Raw genomic sequence first — 16,930 nt, 5'->3', positions numbered from 1 at the left:
GCCAAAGCAATGAATGGAGAAGAGCTGGAAGGTAGAAGTAACAGATGCCGCCACACCCTAGATTGACTCAGGTTTTTACAATCATGACTACCATGCCCTAGTCCTGGCAGAAGGAAATTGCTTAAAGAAATGACAAGCACTTCGAAGGCCAGAAAGCCAAAAGGTGCCCAAGCCTATTCCCCACCCCAGGAGCGCGGGCTGACACACGCTTTCTTGTAAAGACCATTGCGTAGGAGGAAGCCCTGGCGAGCAACAGCGTACCCCCTTCCCATACCTGCCCTTCCCCAGCCCTTTCTTTCGCCGGGGGCATTGGGACCGGCGCAAGCTCCAGCAGCCGGGCAGCGACTGTGGGGTAGTCGTGTGTATCCGTGAGCGCGTGTGCGTGAGGAGGAGAGCAAAGACGTGATTACTTCAGAATTTATTTAAGGGACGGTGGAAACCACTGCAGCAGCTTCCAGGGGAAGCCCTTGTTTCAGAGGAAGAGGAGGTGGCGGCTGCCAAGGAGGAGGAGGGGGGAGAGACGGAGGAGGAGCAGCAGCAGAAACAGCACGAGGCAATTGAGGAGAGAAGATGCTGTAGCATCCACTCCGGCTCCCAGCAGGTTGGTTCTCCCGGCCGACTGATGCAAGCAACGAGGCTCGCAAAGAGGCTGGGAGGAGAAACTGGGTGTCGGGGAGGCGGGGGGCGAGGGGGGAGAGGGTGGGTGCTGACTGCTTGCCTTTCCGGAGAAGGAGCGCCTCTTTTAAGTGAAATGAGATATCCCAGCGCGGAAACAGGCTAGGGGCCAAGAAGGGACCTGTCCTGCTTCTCTTTAGCCTTTCAACTCCTAGCCATAAACTCTGGAGGGGCTTTGGGTAGGGAACTAGGTGGAGAACTTCCCTTCTAGATACTTCTCACGCCTTTTCCCAAAGCTCACGTTTGGGTAGATACCTCCAGGTGGCTTGGACGAAAAAGAGGAGCAGCGCCGCTTGGTTAAGTTTCTACAAGTCAAACCCAGCCCCCAGTTCCCGGCTCCCCGCCCCGCGTCTCCAGCTGCACGCGGAGAGCTGCGGCTGCTCTGGCAAAGGGGCCGCTGCTGCTTTAAGAGCCGCCTCCCCCTCTCTTCCCTTTGACAATGGTCTGAACCGAGCTCTGCTTCCCAAAGCAAAATTTGTAATATGCCATTTTTCCCATGGACGTTTCTCCTTTTGGCTGCTGACGGAGCCGCGGGAAGATGCCGAGTTGCTGCCACGCCACCGAGCCGGAGCACGTTCCGGGAGGGCGCCGGGGCATGCGAGTGTCTAAGCTGCTTTTCTCCTCCCGTTGCTAGGGAAATGGTCCAGGAGCGCCGGGCGTGAGCCTCCCCTCTCTTCAAGCCCGAGACTGCAGTTATCGTTGATCAATTGAAGAAGCAGGACCTGAAATTACAGGCATTAGGTACAGAAACTGTATTTGAGTTACCTGGTTTCCCTTCCGCGTTGTTTTTATTTTACCCCCTCCCCCCAAGGCCCCACCCCGCCCCCAGGGAAGATGAGATGCAATTTCCTCTTTGCCAATTACTGTTCCGTACCTTTTGCTTTCCTGGACCAGCCTCCCCGAACCCCCGCCCCCCATCCCCAATCCCTCCTCTATTTCTCTACCTCTTCCCTACTTGGCTCTCTCCTGCTGAGCAAGATGAAGGATTTTAGTGTGGAAATTATGAAGTCAACTTCTTCAGGGTGGTGGGGGGTGTGGCTGATAGATAACTGTCCAGCCATGTGGGGTGAGCTGGCTCTTTGGTCATCTGTAAATGCAATGAGGTAAAGAAAGTACAGAATGCTTCCATCAGAGGCGATAATAATATTTCCTGAGGACAGAGGATTTCAAAGAGTTAAATAGGAGGAGGAATATTCATGTAATGTAATCAGACAATGCCTAGAATTTCTCTCACAGAATTACTTTTTTGTAGGTTAACTGAAATGGAGCTGGGCTAATTTTTAAGACTAAATTTTTGCAGAAGAAACTACCAAGGATAATTGCATCTTTGCCTCTACTAGAGTCTAAATCCTAGTGATCTGCCTAAATAAAGTGATTCATTGACAGAAAAAAAAAAAAAAACCTTCAGTAATACTATTATGTCTGAATAGGTACTGCTCGAAGGGCATATATTGCTAAGAAACACATTGGATTTTGAAAGTCCTTGGGTAATGACCCCACTTCAAAACTTTTGTTTTGAAATTTGAGAGATTTAGAAGACAGTCAAGGTTATATGCTCAGAATAAAGGAATTGGTTTTCCTTGTATAAAATTCTTCAAGATAAATTTAAGCACTGGGGTAATTAAACCAGCCAGGTTTATCATTATTTTTTCCCATCACAACAAAATAACTTGTACTAGGTCTTGAAATCTTTAGTAATTTAATGAATAAGGCAACAACATCTAGAAGAGGATAACATAATTCATGTATCCAGTTGACTTTGAGGAGGGAGAGACGAAAAAGCAAATACCAAAGCAAAGTGTTAGGATGTCCTTCCTGATTTTTCAGGAATTATGCAGTGCAATGCAGTTTTAATATTGAAAATAATTATAAAAATTAAAAGTGATATATGAGGATGAAATATACTAGAAGTTGGTTGACTATAGCCTTCCATACTGTCCAAATTGCTTCAGCTGCCATCCATTCTATAAAAGGGTGTTTAACTCTTAAAATGAACATAAATTTTTGGTTGCTCTTAAGACCTAAAATGTGCATTTAAGAAAATAGGTTATAATATATTTTAAGGATTATATAAGTATTTTGTAATTTATATAAGAATCTGAGTTCTATTGTAAGAAACTAAGGTAGTTTATGAAAGTGGCCTTATTTTTTGTAGAAACATTTTTTCTTCCAGTTTTGTTGAGAGGACTTTAAATTTACTTATTTGGATGACTGTTAGTGCAGAAAAGCAGCATTTATTCATCTTATTTTCTAAGTAACTTTTGCATAGTTTAATTTTTTTTTTCCATTGGATTCGGAGAGTTCAGGGTACCCACTGGAATTAAACTTTTAGGCATGGAAGCAATAAGAATCATAAAGGTAAAATATTCTTTCTGCAATGATGAATGTTGGTTACTTAACAATAGAAATAAATACTTAAATATGTAATAGCCCTTTTTTTTTTTTAACTGTGTGATCTCACTCAGGTAACCTACCAGAGCTTTAAAACAGGAATTTTTGGTGGTGGTGGTGGTGTTATTTTTTTAAGCATGGATTATTATCCCTACTTTACAGAAGAGAAAGCTGAAGTTTTGACAGGTGAAGCTACTTGCACTGGTTCACATGCTACAGGAGTGAAATTAAATCAAGTAATTTTGAGTGTAGATTTAATAGAATTTCTGTCTCTAAGCTGCTTCTCATCATACCATTTTTGGACTGACTAAATCAAAGACCAGCTTTTATACTGATCTAAGAGCCTAAAGTGTGTGAATGTATTAATGTCCCATGGTGACAACAAACCTTTTTTAGTATTAGGGTAGTATAATCAGGAGAAAATTGTGGACAAGGTAATCACTGCAGTTATATTTTTACTTGGAACTTAAAGTTATTTTAAGTAATTCTGAGTGAAGATGGGCTAATGGCTTAATTTCAAGAAGGATATGACTTAAAATACATATTTAAGAATGTTTAAGTTACCCTAAAATTTAAACCTTACAAGTGTTTTAGCACAAATTGTCACAATGCTGCCATTTCCTCTCCCGGTATTTTGTTAAATGTCAAAAAGAAACACACTGGCTTCTGGTAATGATTTCTCAGAGTGACACAGCTGTTCAGTGTGTATATTTCATGTATTGCATGTGAACTAGTTGTTTCAAATATTGAAATGTGTTAGAACATTTTTTGTATTTGTTTTCCAATCCTTTCCAATTAATGTAAAGAAAAATTGTAGCAGTTGAGTCTTTTTTTCTACGTTTGTGATAGTATTTTAATAAAATTCAAATTGAAAAAATGCAAAATATTATATTTTATCATTATTTAGCAATAATTACAGTGTATGTGTGTGCTCATGCACACGTGTGTATAAATACAGCCTATGTTTCTACTCTGTTATTTATTTTAGGGTGAATAAGAAATTGTACAAGTCAATTTCTCACCTTTAGGTAGCCCAGTGTTTTGAATAATAAACAGTAATTCAAAGCATTATCTTGAATTATTCTAAAAATCTCCTTCTTTAATATTTTTACATAAGATATCAGTCACACAATACTTTCTTCTTTCTAAAACTTTCTCCTAGTTTTCAGTGGACCCTGACCACATCATTCACAGATAATTGAATTTCTCTCTTCAATAAGTCTATAAGAACCACATAAAAAGTAATCAACTACTGAGCTGTTAAGTCTTGACATTTTATTTGAAAATATCACCAGAAATATTTTCCCCAAGAACAGGAATATGTAGGCAGAAAAACGAATTGACCTTGCATTCTAAAACCAAAGAATGCTTCAGGATCAACAGCCAAACCAGCCTTTCTCCATATCAGCCTTCTGCAAAACTGAGCCCTCTAATTAATAGCTCCTGGCCTCAGTACAACAACTGAAATTGAGATGGGTTTGATTCTTATTGAAATATAAGATAGAAAATACAAGAGAAAATGAGATAATTTCTGATTTTTTAAATGTCACACTATAGGTCATGTTACATCCTAATGTTTGTGTTATTTTAAATCAAATTAATAAATGATTTTAAAAATATTCTGAGGAGTTCATTTATTTCATGACTGGGAGCCTCTGACAAGCAGCTGAGATGTGAAGTTACTAACTACATTAGCTAATGTAATTTATGGCATCTGTTTTGTGGAATATTTCAAAGAGTGTTACTTTGTATTGTTTGGATGGAAACCGTACAATGCAGCTCACAGGAAACAAAGGAGTATTAAGTGTAATTAGTAGCATATTAACCTAAACAAATTTATGTACCTCAGTCTATTTCATAAAGCTTATATCTAATTCAGTTGCTTGACTCTGTGTAGACTACTGAAGGAATTTAGGAAGAGGGCATATCAAAATAATAAAATGGGAGTTGTAAACTTAAGAAGCTTTAAAGTTAGTTGGTATGAAAAAAATCTGTTGATAAAATAAAAACATAAAAGGTGATTATTATATAAAAAGAATACTCAATTATTTTTGTGGATTTTCTAACAAGAGTGAACATTAATTAATTTAATTATTTAAGTCATTCAAAAATCATTTACTGTCCACCCATTAAGTGTCACACTTAATGTGCTTGCCGTTAACAATATAACAAATAAGGATAAGATGGAGGTATTAGCTCTAAGGGATTTGTAAACTTGCAGGTGAAGAGAGGTGATCAATTAAGTGTAGTAACATGTTACTATAAATTGAATTAGGTGAGATAAATCATAAAAAAAAATCAGCAGTAAGTGAAAACAAGCTGTATTTTGTAGGCCGGAGATATATAGATTGTCATTAACAGAGAAAGCATGTAGGTTGAAGGAAGTCAATGAATCATTTTTCATTGAGGTCAAAATATTTAGCTTGGCTGGAGTTGGAGCAGTGGGTAAAAGAAAGAGACAATTAGGCTAATGAGCTGCAAAGCATTTGGTGAGTTGAGGGCCAGGTGGCTTTATTGGAACTTATTTCTTTACTGAGACTTCCCTCCCCCTTTACTTTCTTTAAGCAATGATGTGTGAAGTGATGCCCACGATTAATGAGGACACCCCAATGAGCCAAAGGGGGTCCCAAAGCAGTGGCTCCGACTCGGACTCTCATTTTGAGCAGCTGATGGTTAATATGCTAGATGAAAGAGACCGTCTTCTAGACACCCTTCGGGAGACCCAAGAAAGTCTTTCACTTGCTCAGCAAAGACTGCAAGATGTCATCTACGACAGAGATTCGCTCCAGAGACAGCTCAATTCAGCCCTGCCACAGGTACGCTTCCTAGTAGTATTTGTCCTTCCTACTGTAATTGAAAATGTGATAAGACTTAAGCTTCACTTTATTCTCCTTCTTATAATTACTTTTCACTTTAAGATATATGATATGAATGTTTTGGTGAGAAAAATTTAAGAATAGATAATTCACATGAAACTTTGCCTCAAAAAAAAATCATGGTATGTTGGTAACAAAATTTACTGAGACTTCCCTCCTATTCGTTTTTTTGTTTTTTGTTTTTTGTTTTTTTGAAAATTTTATCTGTATGTTTTGGTGGGAGTAGAAAATCATCCGTCGATCAGCTTTTAACCACCTGAAAATGAGAATGGTTGATTTTCTCTTTCTTGCTTTTTAAACACAATTACGACACTTAGAAATATGTACTTTTCATTTTCAGTTATGTGTTCTTTCTCTGGAAATGATAGTAGTTTGGATGTCTACTGTCTATTTTCTGTTTGTCTTTCTCTAAAAATGCCTAACACCTGCTTAAAAATTATTGGAGTTGTTGATTTATTACCCTTTCCCCTCAAAAAACATTTCAACCAGTTTCTTTTTAATATTTTGGGAATTGGAGAAAAGAAAAAAAGTTTAGTCTTATTCTCACGAACTTAAAATTATTAGATTAGTTATTTTTTAGTATATTTTTGTCAAATGCCTTATTTTATAGAAAAGAACATAATATTTTAAGGATTTGTAGCTTATTTATATACAATGTTAAAGAGAGTTAATTATCTTATTTAAGAATAGCATAATTGTGTTTATTTTAGATATGAGAAAAAGCATGGAATATGAATGAGATTTTTAATAATCACCCTAATGCACTATATTTTTTTTGTAAATACAAGTTTGATTAGCCCTCTGCTTTAAAGACAGTATAGCAAATGTTTAAGAGTTGACTTCTCTCCATGAAATTGTCTTGTAAATATTATGTCTTCATAAATATTAAAATTATATAATCAAAGTTAATTAAATTCTAAACCCAGCTATACTATTAACTTATATTGTGATGTTGAGATATTGATTGCTTTTGGAATAAAAAGGATCACCTTTTGTCATATCCCCATTAGGTAATCCCATTACTCTATATTGATAATTTTCTCTCCCATTCCTTTTTATTCTCAGTTTGTCTTATTTTGAGATACAGTAATGTTTCCAGTAACTCTCACCTGTTGGTACAGTGATTCGTTTAATTACACAGAATGAGTTGATTCATTTCAAGGACAACTATCAAATATCTTTACCAAGAATTATATTTTTCAAGCTAGGTATTTCAGTCTTTGCAATTATTCTTCAGAAGGTGATTTCTAAAAGGTGATTTCTCCATCATGCTTCTTCTAGGATTATTTGAGTTGGTCAATGCTATTGTTAAAGTGTGGTCCCTGAACCAATCACTATTTGTTGTCTTCTGTGACAAGCATAGAATGGGACAATTATTTCTCTTCCTGGAGAGAGTGTTTCATTAAAGAGCCTAAGAGTGTATTATATTTTGGGGCAAGGTCAACATATTTTCAGTATGTCCTTGAACAGTAGTCAAATGATGTTTATAACTGAGATGCATAAATGCTGCATGTGTTTCCATTTTCCCTACTCTTTGTAAGTTGACTTTTTAGTCCTAAGTGTAGGAATATGCATGTGTCCCCCCTACATTTATCTTTTCACATTTTATTCAGGCCCAATGCTGTCAATTTAGATCCTAACCCTATTAAAGTGATTCTAAGAATAATTTGTTTTTCTAAATCTTTCTGTATCTATATGTGATTATTTCATTAGAATGTTATAAAAATAAAGTGTAGAACAGATCCTTTTTGGGAAAAGCAAAAATAATAAAAAGGTTTTCACACATAATGATATTGTATAGATAAATCTTGTAAAGGTATAAGAATGAAAAATTTTAATTCTAGCAATTCTGTTGTATTGAATCTAAATGATAATGCCACCTAAAATTTTAAGTTTTGAATTTTAGTTATACTGGTTCACAATCTCTTATTCAAACCCCTTGGGGCCAGTTGTGTTTTAGAGTTCAGAATTTTCCTAATTTTTTTTGTGTATATAATGTAACTTATGGAGCAGGGCTCCAAATGGATTCTGGCAGCACCCTATAATTACACATTTTCATATATAAAGATAATTCTTATGAATATGCCTATTGTGTGGAAAAAATAAACTATTAATGTCTCATGTTAATATTGGTCTGGTTTTGCCACCAATTAAGTTTGCAACACAGTTAGAAATAAGATATCATTTTGTAGAGTGAATAGGTTTTGGAATTATGCATTAGGAATTATGAACCTGTACATTTATGGATATGTTTTTAATCTCTTTTACAAATACTTTGACACATTTTTTCAATATTGATTTGTATTCTACTATTATAAATATAGAATTCTCCTAGTAGTCTGCAGGTCTTTAAGACAATGATGGTCCTGTCATTTCTTTAAAGCCAGTTTTTCATAACCTAATCTGTACCTTAACAGCTATAGAGGTTCTGTAAGTAATAGAAATATATTCTTCTTTAATTGGTATCTTTGAATCTTTTTAAATATTTTGTAAGTAATGTACCTGCATTGTTTAGTGGCATCACATTTGACATTTAGCTTACAGGAGAAAATGACTACCATAAATGTGAGTTTTCAGGCAGAAATAAAAATGAAAACCACTAAAATAACATAAAATAAAAATTATTTTAGCAAACATGGAAGAGTTCAAAGCAGAGTCAAACTTCATGACATGATGTGTTTTAAATTGCCTATGTAATACTTTTACAGTTTGATGATTTGGTACTTTGCCTTCGGCACTCTCTCTCCTATCATTCTTTTATGAACAAATGCAGTAATGATTTTTAACAACCTTAACTGTGTAAAGTGTGTTGCAGCCACAGGGTTTAGTTCTTCATTGTGTGATTGGGTGTAAATGTGTTTAAGAATGCTGATACTTCCACATTAGGCCTGATGCTTCTAAGTTACACACTCAATTTTCTATTTTACTAATACACAGATCTATTTAAATATTCCACAGAACCTCAAATTCAACATGCCAGAAACTCAGTTATCATCTGCCTCCTCAACCAAATCTGCTCGAATTCCTCACCTAAGAGACCTCACAGATGGTGCTTTCTCTCTCATCTCTGAATTCAGTCATCTTTAGGCCATACTGTTTTTAATCTATTAAATAACTCTCAAATCTCTCTATTCATTTTCTGTTTTTCTGAACCTGGCCAGAACTTCTTCATTGTTCTATCTTCTAACATTTCCACCTTTGCAAATGCGTAATGTTTTTTGCTTGAATAATACTGCACTGCTTGCAGTGTCCCCGCAAACTTCATGCTATTCCAGGGTCTTTTTTTTTCCATGCATATTCATCTCTCTATCTACATTAGTTCCTCCTCAATATCTTTTTCTGGCTCACTTCTCATTCTAGCCAAGATATTATCTTTTCCATGCAGCCTTCTCTGAACCCCCAAGTACATTTCCTCTGTGTTCCTTACCCTTATCACTTACCATATCATCATTAAATTATCTGATTGTATGCCTGTTTACCAACCCAGACTATAAGTTCCTTGAGAACAGGAGCATATGTTAGTCATCTACAGCCCTCTCAACCGGTAGAGTATCAGCAGTAAAGGTTTTTAAAGTAAAACCAGAACTAAATGTATATGCATTTTGATGTAGAAAGAACAATCGAAATAGGAAGATATGGTTTGTATTATGACTCTACCATACATCATCAACCTGAGTCAGGACTTCAGATATTCATACTACAAAAAAATGATTAATTGTAATATCTCATAGGGTAGTTTATGATGATTAAACAAAATAGTAGAAGTAATAATATAAGTACAAACTAATTTCTGAAGCATTAAATATGAATATGCTTGTATTTGTTTTATCTAGAATGCCAAAAGAAACTAATTTCTATGCGTGTATGTCAGTGAGCATTACAACAATTTGTTAGGAATATTGATAAAATAAATCATCTAACATTTTTTGAAAATGGCAAATATTTGTCAATTACTAATATGCTTATTAAAACTATTTTAAAATAGTTAAGGGCAGTGAGCTTTCCATTGCAAAGAGTCATTATATATAAAAGTTTAAAATTTATTTTTATCACCTTATTTATCATATAGTAAAGGTCTTCTGTGTACTGTTAAAAGGTTACACGTGTTTGTAAAGAGGATAGGAAGAAAAGGAATATAATTTGGCTCCCAGAGAATTTAGGGAGTAGAGTTACTTAGAAAAATATATAAATGGATACAAATTAATATAATACCAGGAGATTATAAAAGTACATAAAATATTTGAGCTGTAATATTGGTATGTTATTAACTACAGAAAGTTTCATGTAGAAAGTGATATTAGAGAGCTATTTTTAATAAAAGATTGGAAATAACTCAAAAATGTTTTATGTAGGGCATTAGAGTAATAGGACCCTGCTCAAGAACATTTTGGGGACAGAAAGTCAGCATATACTCAGCTTTTTAGGTTAGGCTTAGGGGTCCCTAATTTGCACAAAGGAGACAGATGAGCTAGTAATATCCCTTTTTTATTTTTTTCTTTAAAGAAGACTAAATAGGAATTAAATAAGAAGAAAAACAAATTTGTTTATCAAAGGGTTGTAGGCTAGGAATGAAGTTGTATATAGTGGCAGTGGAGGAGTGTGACCTGTTCATGTTTGGTGACAGCTAAGGACAGGAGTTTGTATCCAGGATAATAAGTAGAATTTTGAGTGAATTGGTGACATGATATGATAATAAGAAAGGAATATTATTCTGTTGTTTGATTTAGGATAGATTATGTAATACTCATGTATCAGCTATCTATTGCTAAAATAATGCTATATAGTAAACAACACAAAACCCGAGTATCATGAGAAAATATGGTTTTATGAAATTCAGTTGATCTTCACTTGGATTGGTTGATCTTTCCTGGACTCATTTATGCCACTGATTAGCTAAAGGTTGGCTCAGTTAGCTCTATGTTAACTGACCATTGTCTGATGTGGATGGCCTTACTGAACCAACTGGGGCCGCTCAGCTGTATGCATATGTCTTATACTGCAATAGGCTGGATCATTCATGCTTGTGGCAGAGGAGTAAGAGCAAAGCAGAAACAAGCAAGTGCTCTTTAAGCTTCTGCTTGGGTCTTTTTTTTTTTTTTTTGGTACATTATCTCTTGACCAAGCCCAGAGACAGTGGAAAACAATACAAAATAACATGGCAAAATTACAGGGAGGGATAAAACACGGGACCCTCAGTGCAATTGATTTACCACAAATATAAGCTAAGAGAGTCATTTGGGTCATTATTATGTCAGGGAAAGTTTATCATGATAATGTAATAGTTCTCGTGAAGTGTGAGAATTTGAAATAGGATTATAAACCCTGAATCTGATAAAGACAATAGAAATAGAAGGAATATTGAGGAGAAAGAGGGAACAAAGACTGGTAATGAACTGAATGACCGAGGCTTTGGGCTTTAATCAGAATTTCTGATCTGAATTCGACTTGGAATCTTTCCACTTACCAGCTGAAAAATCATTGCTCAATTACTTGACTTCTCTGAAACTCTGTTTCCTTAATTGGAAGGAAGGATTATATCTTCCCTTAGGAATGAATGAAAAGAGATGTATGTATGGCTTCAGAAACCCCAAACATTATAAAATGTCAGGAAGTTTTTCTTCATAAATTCGGATGTGCTAGTATATACTCTGTAGAGGTATTAAATTAAAGAGATTACCTGTGTAGAAGAGGAATATGTTTACATTTCGACATTTTAAAATGTAAAATATTTAAGTGAAACTTACATAGGATGATAGAAGTCACTTTTATTCTGGAGTCAGCCTACCTAGGTATCTTTTTGGCTTGCTACTTACTAGCTGAATAACCTTGGTCAAAGTAGTTAATTCAAATAATAATAGAACCTTCCTTATAGGATCATTATAAGAAGTAAATGAACTGTAACATGTTAAATGATCAGTGCAATGCCTCATAGATAGTACATGCTCAGTAAATGTTATATGTAGCTATCGATGCTGTTATTATTACCATGGATATTATCATCATTATTCTTAACCAACCTTAACCGCACAATTTTACTGGGTAATCATGAACACTAGCACACATTGAAAGCACTAAAATCCTTACTCTTACAATCTTTATCAAATTTTGGAAGCCCTTGATTGATTGATTGATTTTTAGTTCTTAACTATACTCTTCTAAATAGTTTTCCCAAATTCTCTACTTCCTTAATGGCTGGTCTCATGTGTCTCTTGATTAAGTCAAACAACATCCCTTCCTATTGTGCTGAGATCATATCTGGGTTGAGCTTCCTTCTTTTCAGTGAAACCTAATGCCGTCACACAAACCATTTTATCCCTTGCTACTGTCAGAGAAAGATGCTGTGCCTTTTGCTGCCTCTTACTGTAGTCATTCTATTTTCTTAATTTGTTTTTCTTTCTACCAGTTAGCTATTTTTTCCCCTGGCTAAATGAAATGATATTCACCTGCAGCCTTTATTTTTCATTATTTATAGCTCTTTATTTCTCTTTATTTATGTCTCTTTTCTTTTTCATCCTTATAATTAGGCTTCTATCATCACCATTCTCCTAAAAACACACTCCTGTATTCTATCAATGAATGCATATTTGCAAATCTATTAAATCTCTTTCATTCTTTATGCCCTTTGAATCTTTGTGTCAAACATTGTTATTAATTATTTTATGCTGAAATTCTCATGTCCTTAAATCTCTATAACTATTCATTTTCTAGGCTACTAGGTATGTTTTCCATCAATATTCATTTTTTTCTCACATATGACTATACATTTATTTCTACTCATAATTGCCTTTATTATGTTCTCCAATCTTAAGGACTACTAAGATTGCCTTTCCTGTTTAGGACTACTACTTCCCTAAGTTTTTGATTCCACTTTCTCATCTCCTCCTTCAATTATTTTTTCTCTGTCTCTAGTATCTTCAGTCTCTTCTTCTCCCTCTTCTTCCCCCACTTTCACACACACACACACACACACACACACACACACACACACACAACTGGCTTTTTTGTAACATTAAAATCTATTAATTAAAAGTAAAATGATGACAAGTACAACACCAATAACAATAACAACAAAAGCCAAACAGTGGAAGGGTGATGGAGGGAGGATAAAGTGGGTAAAGGGGGTCAAACATCTGGTGATGGAAGGAGACTAGAGTTTGGGTGGTAAGCACAAAATGCAATATATAGATTATGTATTATAGAATTATATACTTGCAACTTATATAATCATATTAACAAATGTCACTCCAATCTATTTAATTTAAAGAAAAACAAAAAACCCTGTCCCTGCTTAGCTACCAATTTATCTTTTCTTTTTCTGTAAACTTATTTCCCAATTTGTTTGTCCTCACCACCTCAATTTCTTTATCTTCTGTTCACTGAGCAACTGCAGTCTGGCTTTCCCTCAAAGTTGCTGCTCAAAGAATGAACCAATCAACGAATGTAATTAGTTTGTTTTATTAAAATTCACTGCAAAAGTTGACACTGTGTTTACTCCCTTCTGAACAAAACAGAACAAAACACCCACTCTCTTAACTTTTATGACACCCAACTGCCTTGGTTTATAAATCTTTTTGACTTTTTTCTCCAATGTTTTTATGAGGGCAACTTCTCATCTAGCCACTCTTTAAAATGTTATATAATAAAGATAAGATGAATAATAGCAATTGCTAACATTTCCGAACACTCTCACTATTCCAGGCAATGTTTTATTTAAGTATCCACATATTAAAATGGAAGTCTTTCTTTCTCTTTGAGGGGAGGCTAAATAAGTGAGGTGTAAGACTTTACTTTCAGGAGGTGCTAAGATATAATCCCACTAATAAGTTCAGCATTAGCTCAAACTCCATTTTAAGATTCTATAAAGTTTGAGGTGATAAAGCTAGAAGGCGAGCTTTTGGGGAACTGTTGGTTTGCTGTGCATAATCTAACACTCCATCTATGAAGGGTGGAGAGATTCCTTTTCAACTTAGCTAAGTGAGGGCTTCAGGGAAAACATTCAGAGAGCATGATGTGTTTCCTTCAAAGCTGAAAGATATAGAGTCTGAAGTCTAAAACCCAGAGCTGTGGCTGGAGATGTGCTGCCTCTATGGTAGATTGAAGAGTTGTATATTAAGAAGCTGAAAGTTCTCCAATATCAAGATAAGAGTTGGTGACTTTTTGAAGAGCAAATGGGACCCTCCAAAGGGGAGCTTGCTGAGGGTTATCTTTGTGTGAATCCACAGAATGAGTACCCTGTGAGAAGCTTAGGCTCCTAAATAGAGAACAACGAGCGGCATATGGAGAGACTGATACTAGAGAAGAGACTGAGAGCATGTCAAGTAAACCTGGGGAAGAACCCACAGAAGGGTTCTTTGAGAAAGCCACAAACACACTCCAGAAGAAGGGTTATTGATTGTATATTTGCCATTCAGAAAGCCCTGACCATGATTGACAACTGGGTCAGTCACATACCACTCTGAACTTTCTACCCAATTTCCCTTTATCAGGCCCTGACTCTGAAACTGTCAGAAAATGTTACTGTGAGTGGAGGATGTCAAGGTAAAGAGAGACCACCACGCCCCCATCCAGTGCAGACTTCAAAGCTAGAAACAAGCCTAAACTGAGGACAAGAGCTTTATGTTGCACAGGAGCTCAGGGCTTTGTATATTATGCAGGCCTATATTGAACTAGAACTATGAAATTGTTAGGCTTTGTAATTCTGAAACAAAATGACAGATCATTTATTTTCTAAGCATGAGCAGAAAAGCTAAGATAATTGCCTGAAATTTCATTTGCATTTCATTCCTTCACCTGAGGGAATCTGAGGAGATATAATATTGTTGATTTCTGAATCTAGATCATTCATTAAATTGGTTAGATTTATCATCTCAGTTAATACTCAACACATTCCAATGATGTCATTGTTATTATCACCATTTTACAAATAAAACCAAGGCAGAGAAAGGTTAAATAACTTGTTTGGCACCACACTGTTGGTAAGTAGTAGTCACCAGGATTCCATCCATGGCTTACTGGTTGTTTTACTCTTAGCCAAGCCAGCTCCTTCATCTCATTATGTTCATCTAGATTTAAAGAAGTATTAAACCTGTCTGGAAACCTTCTTAAAGAGATATGGGCCATTGAAAGCATTAATCATGACTACTCCTAAGTTCTAACAAGGCAAATGAAATTATTATTAATGAAATGTGAAATGATTGTTAGTATAATTATACTGAACATAATTATTCAAGGATTCCCAAATACTCATGTTTATGATACCATAAATTTATCTTTTTATGTACTGAGTATAATTTATAGCCCATTATGTCCTTTTAATAAGCAAGAGACTATGGGTTCCAAGAAAAGTATTTACCTAGAAATTATACTACTTTGATTTTACTTTCATCTTTGCCAAATCCTTTGACAATGGTCTTGACAATGTGTACTTATATATGTGAGGTAATTCTAGTTCTAGTTCTCTCTAATATGTTGTATACTTTTGCTAATTTCAAAGGATTATAAAGGGCATATACCTTGGCTTTATTAATTTAATCATAGCCATTTAATAAACAATTACTATTTATTCAACACATATTTTAGTGCCTACTCTGTATCAGGTTCAGTGCTTACAGTATAATGCTGTTGAGATCTATGCTGTATATTATCTTAATAATTGTGGCTCCTAGGAATACATTGTAGCAATAAGGCAATTCCTGTAATCCACTGAATATCACATTTATCTGTAAATTCTTTGAAATTAACCGTTATTTCTAGTTATTTCATTGCCTTTAATCTTCTACTCTGATAAACTATATATGTTCCTAGAAAAGACCAGCTACCTCTCTTGTGTTCTAGATATCATCCCTCTTGCTATTCTAGGATAAAACTTTCATCTTCTTTTTTTCTACATCATCAGTGTTTTCAACTCTAATGGATTATAACCAACAGTATGAAATAGTCTTATATTTCTCCCACTGCAGGGGTCGGCGGGGGGCAGAACTATTAATGACCGTGCCCTACCAAACTACTACCCTATTTATATTTTCCTGTACAGCAAATTAAAAAAAAAAATTATACATTTGTTTTTCTAATTTCTCTTCCCCCATTTTCTCTTGAATCCATTCAAGTCAGACATTCAACCCATCACCATCTAAACTGCTCTTGCGAACATTATATATAACCTCCATATTGATAAATGCAATGATCAATTCTCCATCTCCATTCCTGTTTATCAGTATAAATAGTGGATCTCTCCTTTTCTTGAAACATTTTCTTCATTTGACTCTAGCGCATTTCAATTGCCTGTTTTCTTTTTTTCCTACGTCACTTGTCATTACTCAGTCTTTATTGTTAGTCACTTCTCATCTCCTGACTCATTAATACTTGATTACTCCAGGGCTTAGTTTCTGTACCTTTTCTCTTTGTATCTCTACCCCATCGATGACCGCTTCCATCTTTTGGCTTTAAATATCATCTAAATGTTGATGATGCCAGAATATATATCTCTAATCCAGACATTTCCCCTGATCCTCTGATTCATATTATCAAATGCAGAAATTAAATGTGTCCAAAACTGGACACATTCATGATCTTCATTTAGTCTTCTGCATCTCAGTTGACAGCACTGTCAATTTTCTGTTGGCTTAGGCCAAACCTTAGTTTCCTATTTCTTTCACATTCTGTATTTAATCTGGAAGTTAAGTCTCTCAATTTTATCTTCACGGTATACGTAGAATTGAACCACTATAATCACCTCTACAACTCCATCCTAGTCAGAGTCACCATCTCTCACCTGGATTAGATAGGATTTTCCTAACTAATTTCTTTGCTTGTGTCCTTGTATGTCATTAGTCTGTTACCAAAAGAACAGTAAGAGAGTTCCTGATTCTGATAAAAGATAAATCATGTTTTGTTTCATCTCTGCTCAAATCTCTGAAATCATCTCAAAGTGAAAGCCCAGGTCTTTAAACTGACTTTAAGGTCTAACATCTGTCCCCTCCTTTTTATCT

The 16,930-nt window shown here is 35.4% G+C and overlaps 1 protein-coding gene across 4 annotated transcripts in view; it reads left to right on the top strand.

Moving 5' to 3' along the window:
* The first annotated feature begins 550 nt into the window (after nucleotides 1-550).
* The window catches only part of PPFIA2 (PTPRF interacting protein alpha 2), a 423,368-nt gene continuing 406,988 nt past the window's right edge, over nucleotides 551-16,930 (top strand). For 2 of the 4 annotated variants that reach the window (XM_006923795.2, XM_006923793.2), the window contains exons 1-2: nucleotides 1,122-1,416; nucleotides 5,632-5,882. In XM_006923795.2, coding sequence (XP_006923857.1) covers nucleotides 5,634-5,882 — 249 coding nt within the window. In that variant the 5' untranslated portion in view covers nucleotides 1,122-1,416; nucleotides 5,632-5,633. Of the gene's footprint in view, nucleotides 602-1,121; nucleotides 1,417-5,631; nucleotides 5,883-16,930 lie in introns of those variants that run through there. The other 2 variants (XM_006923790.2, XM_006923792.2) reach the window with 2 other exon arrangements.

The sequence above is a fragment of the Pteropus alecto genome, unplaced genomic scaffold, assembly GCF_000325575.1.
Source record: "Pteropus alecto unplaced genomic scaffold, ASM32557v1 scaffold76, whole genome shotgun sequence".
NCBI classification, from domain to species: Eukaryota; Metazoa; Chordata; class Mammalia; order Chiroptera; family Pteropodidae; genus Pteropus; species Pteropus alecto.
Note: the sequence above shows the minus strand (reverse complement) of the source record. Positions and strands in the feature narration are given on the sequence as shown.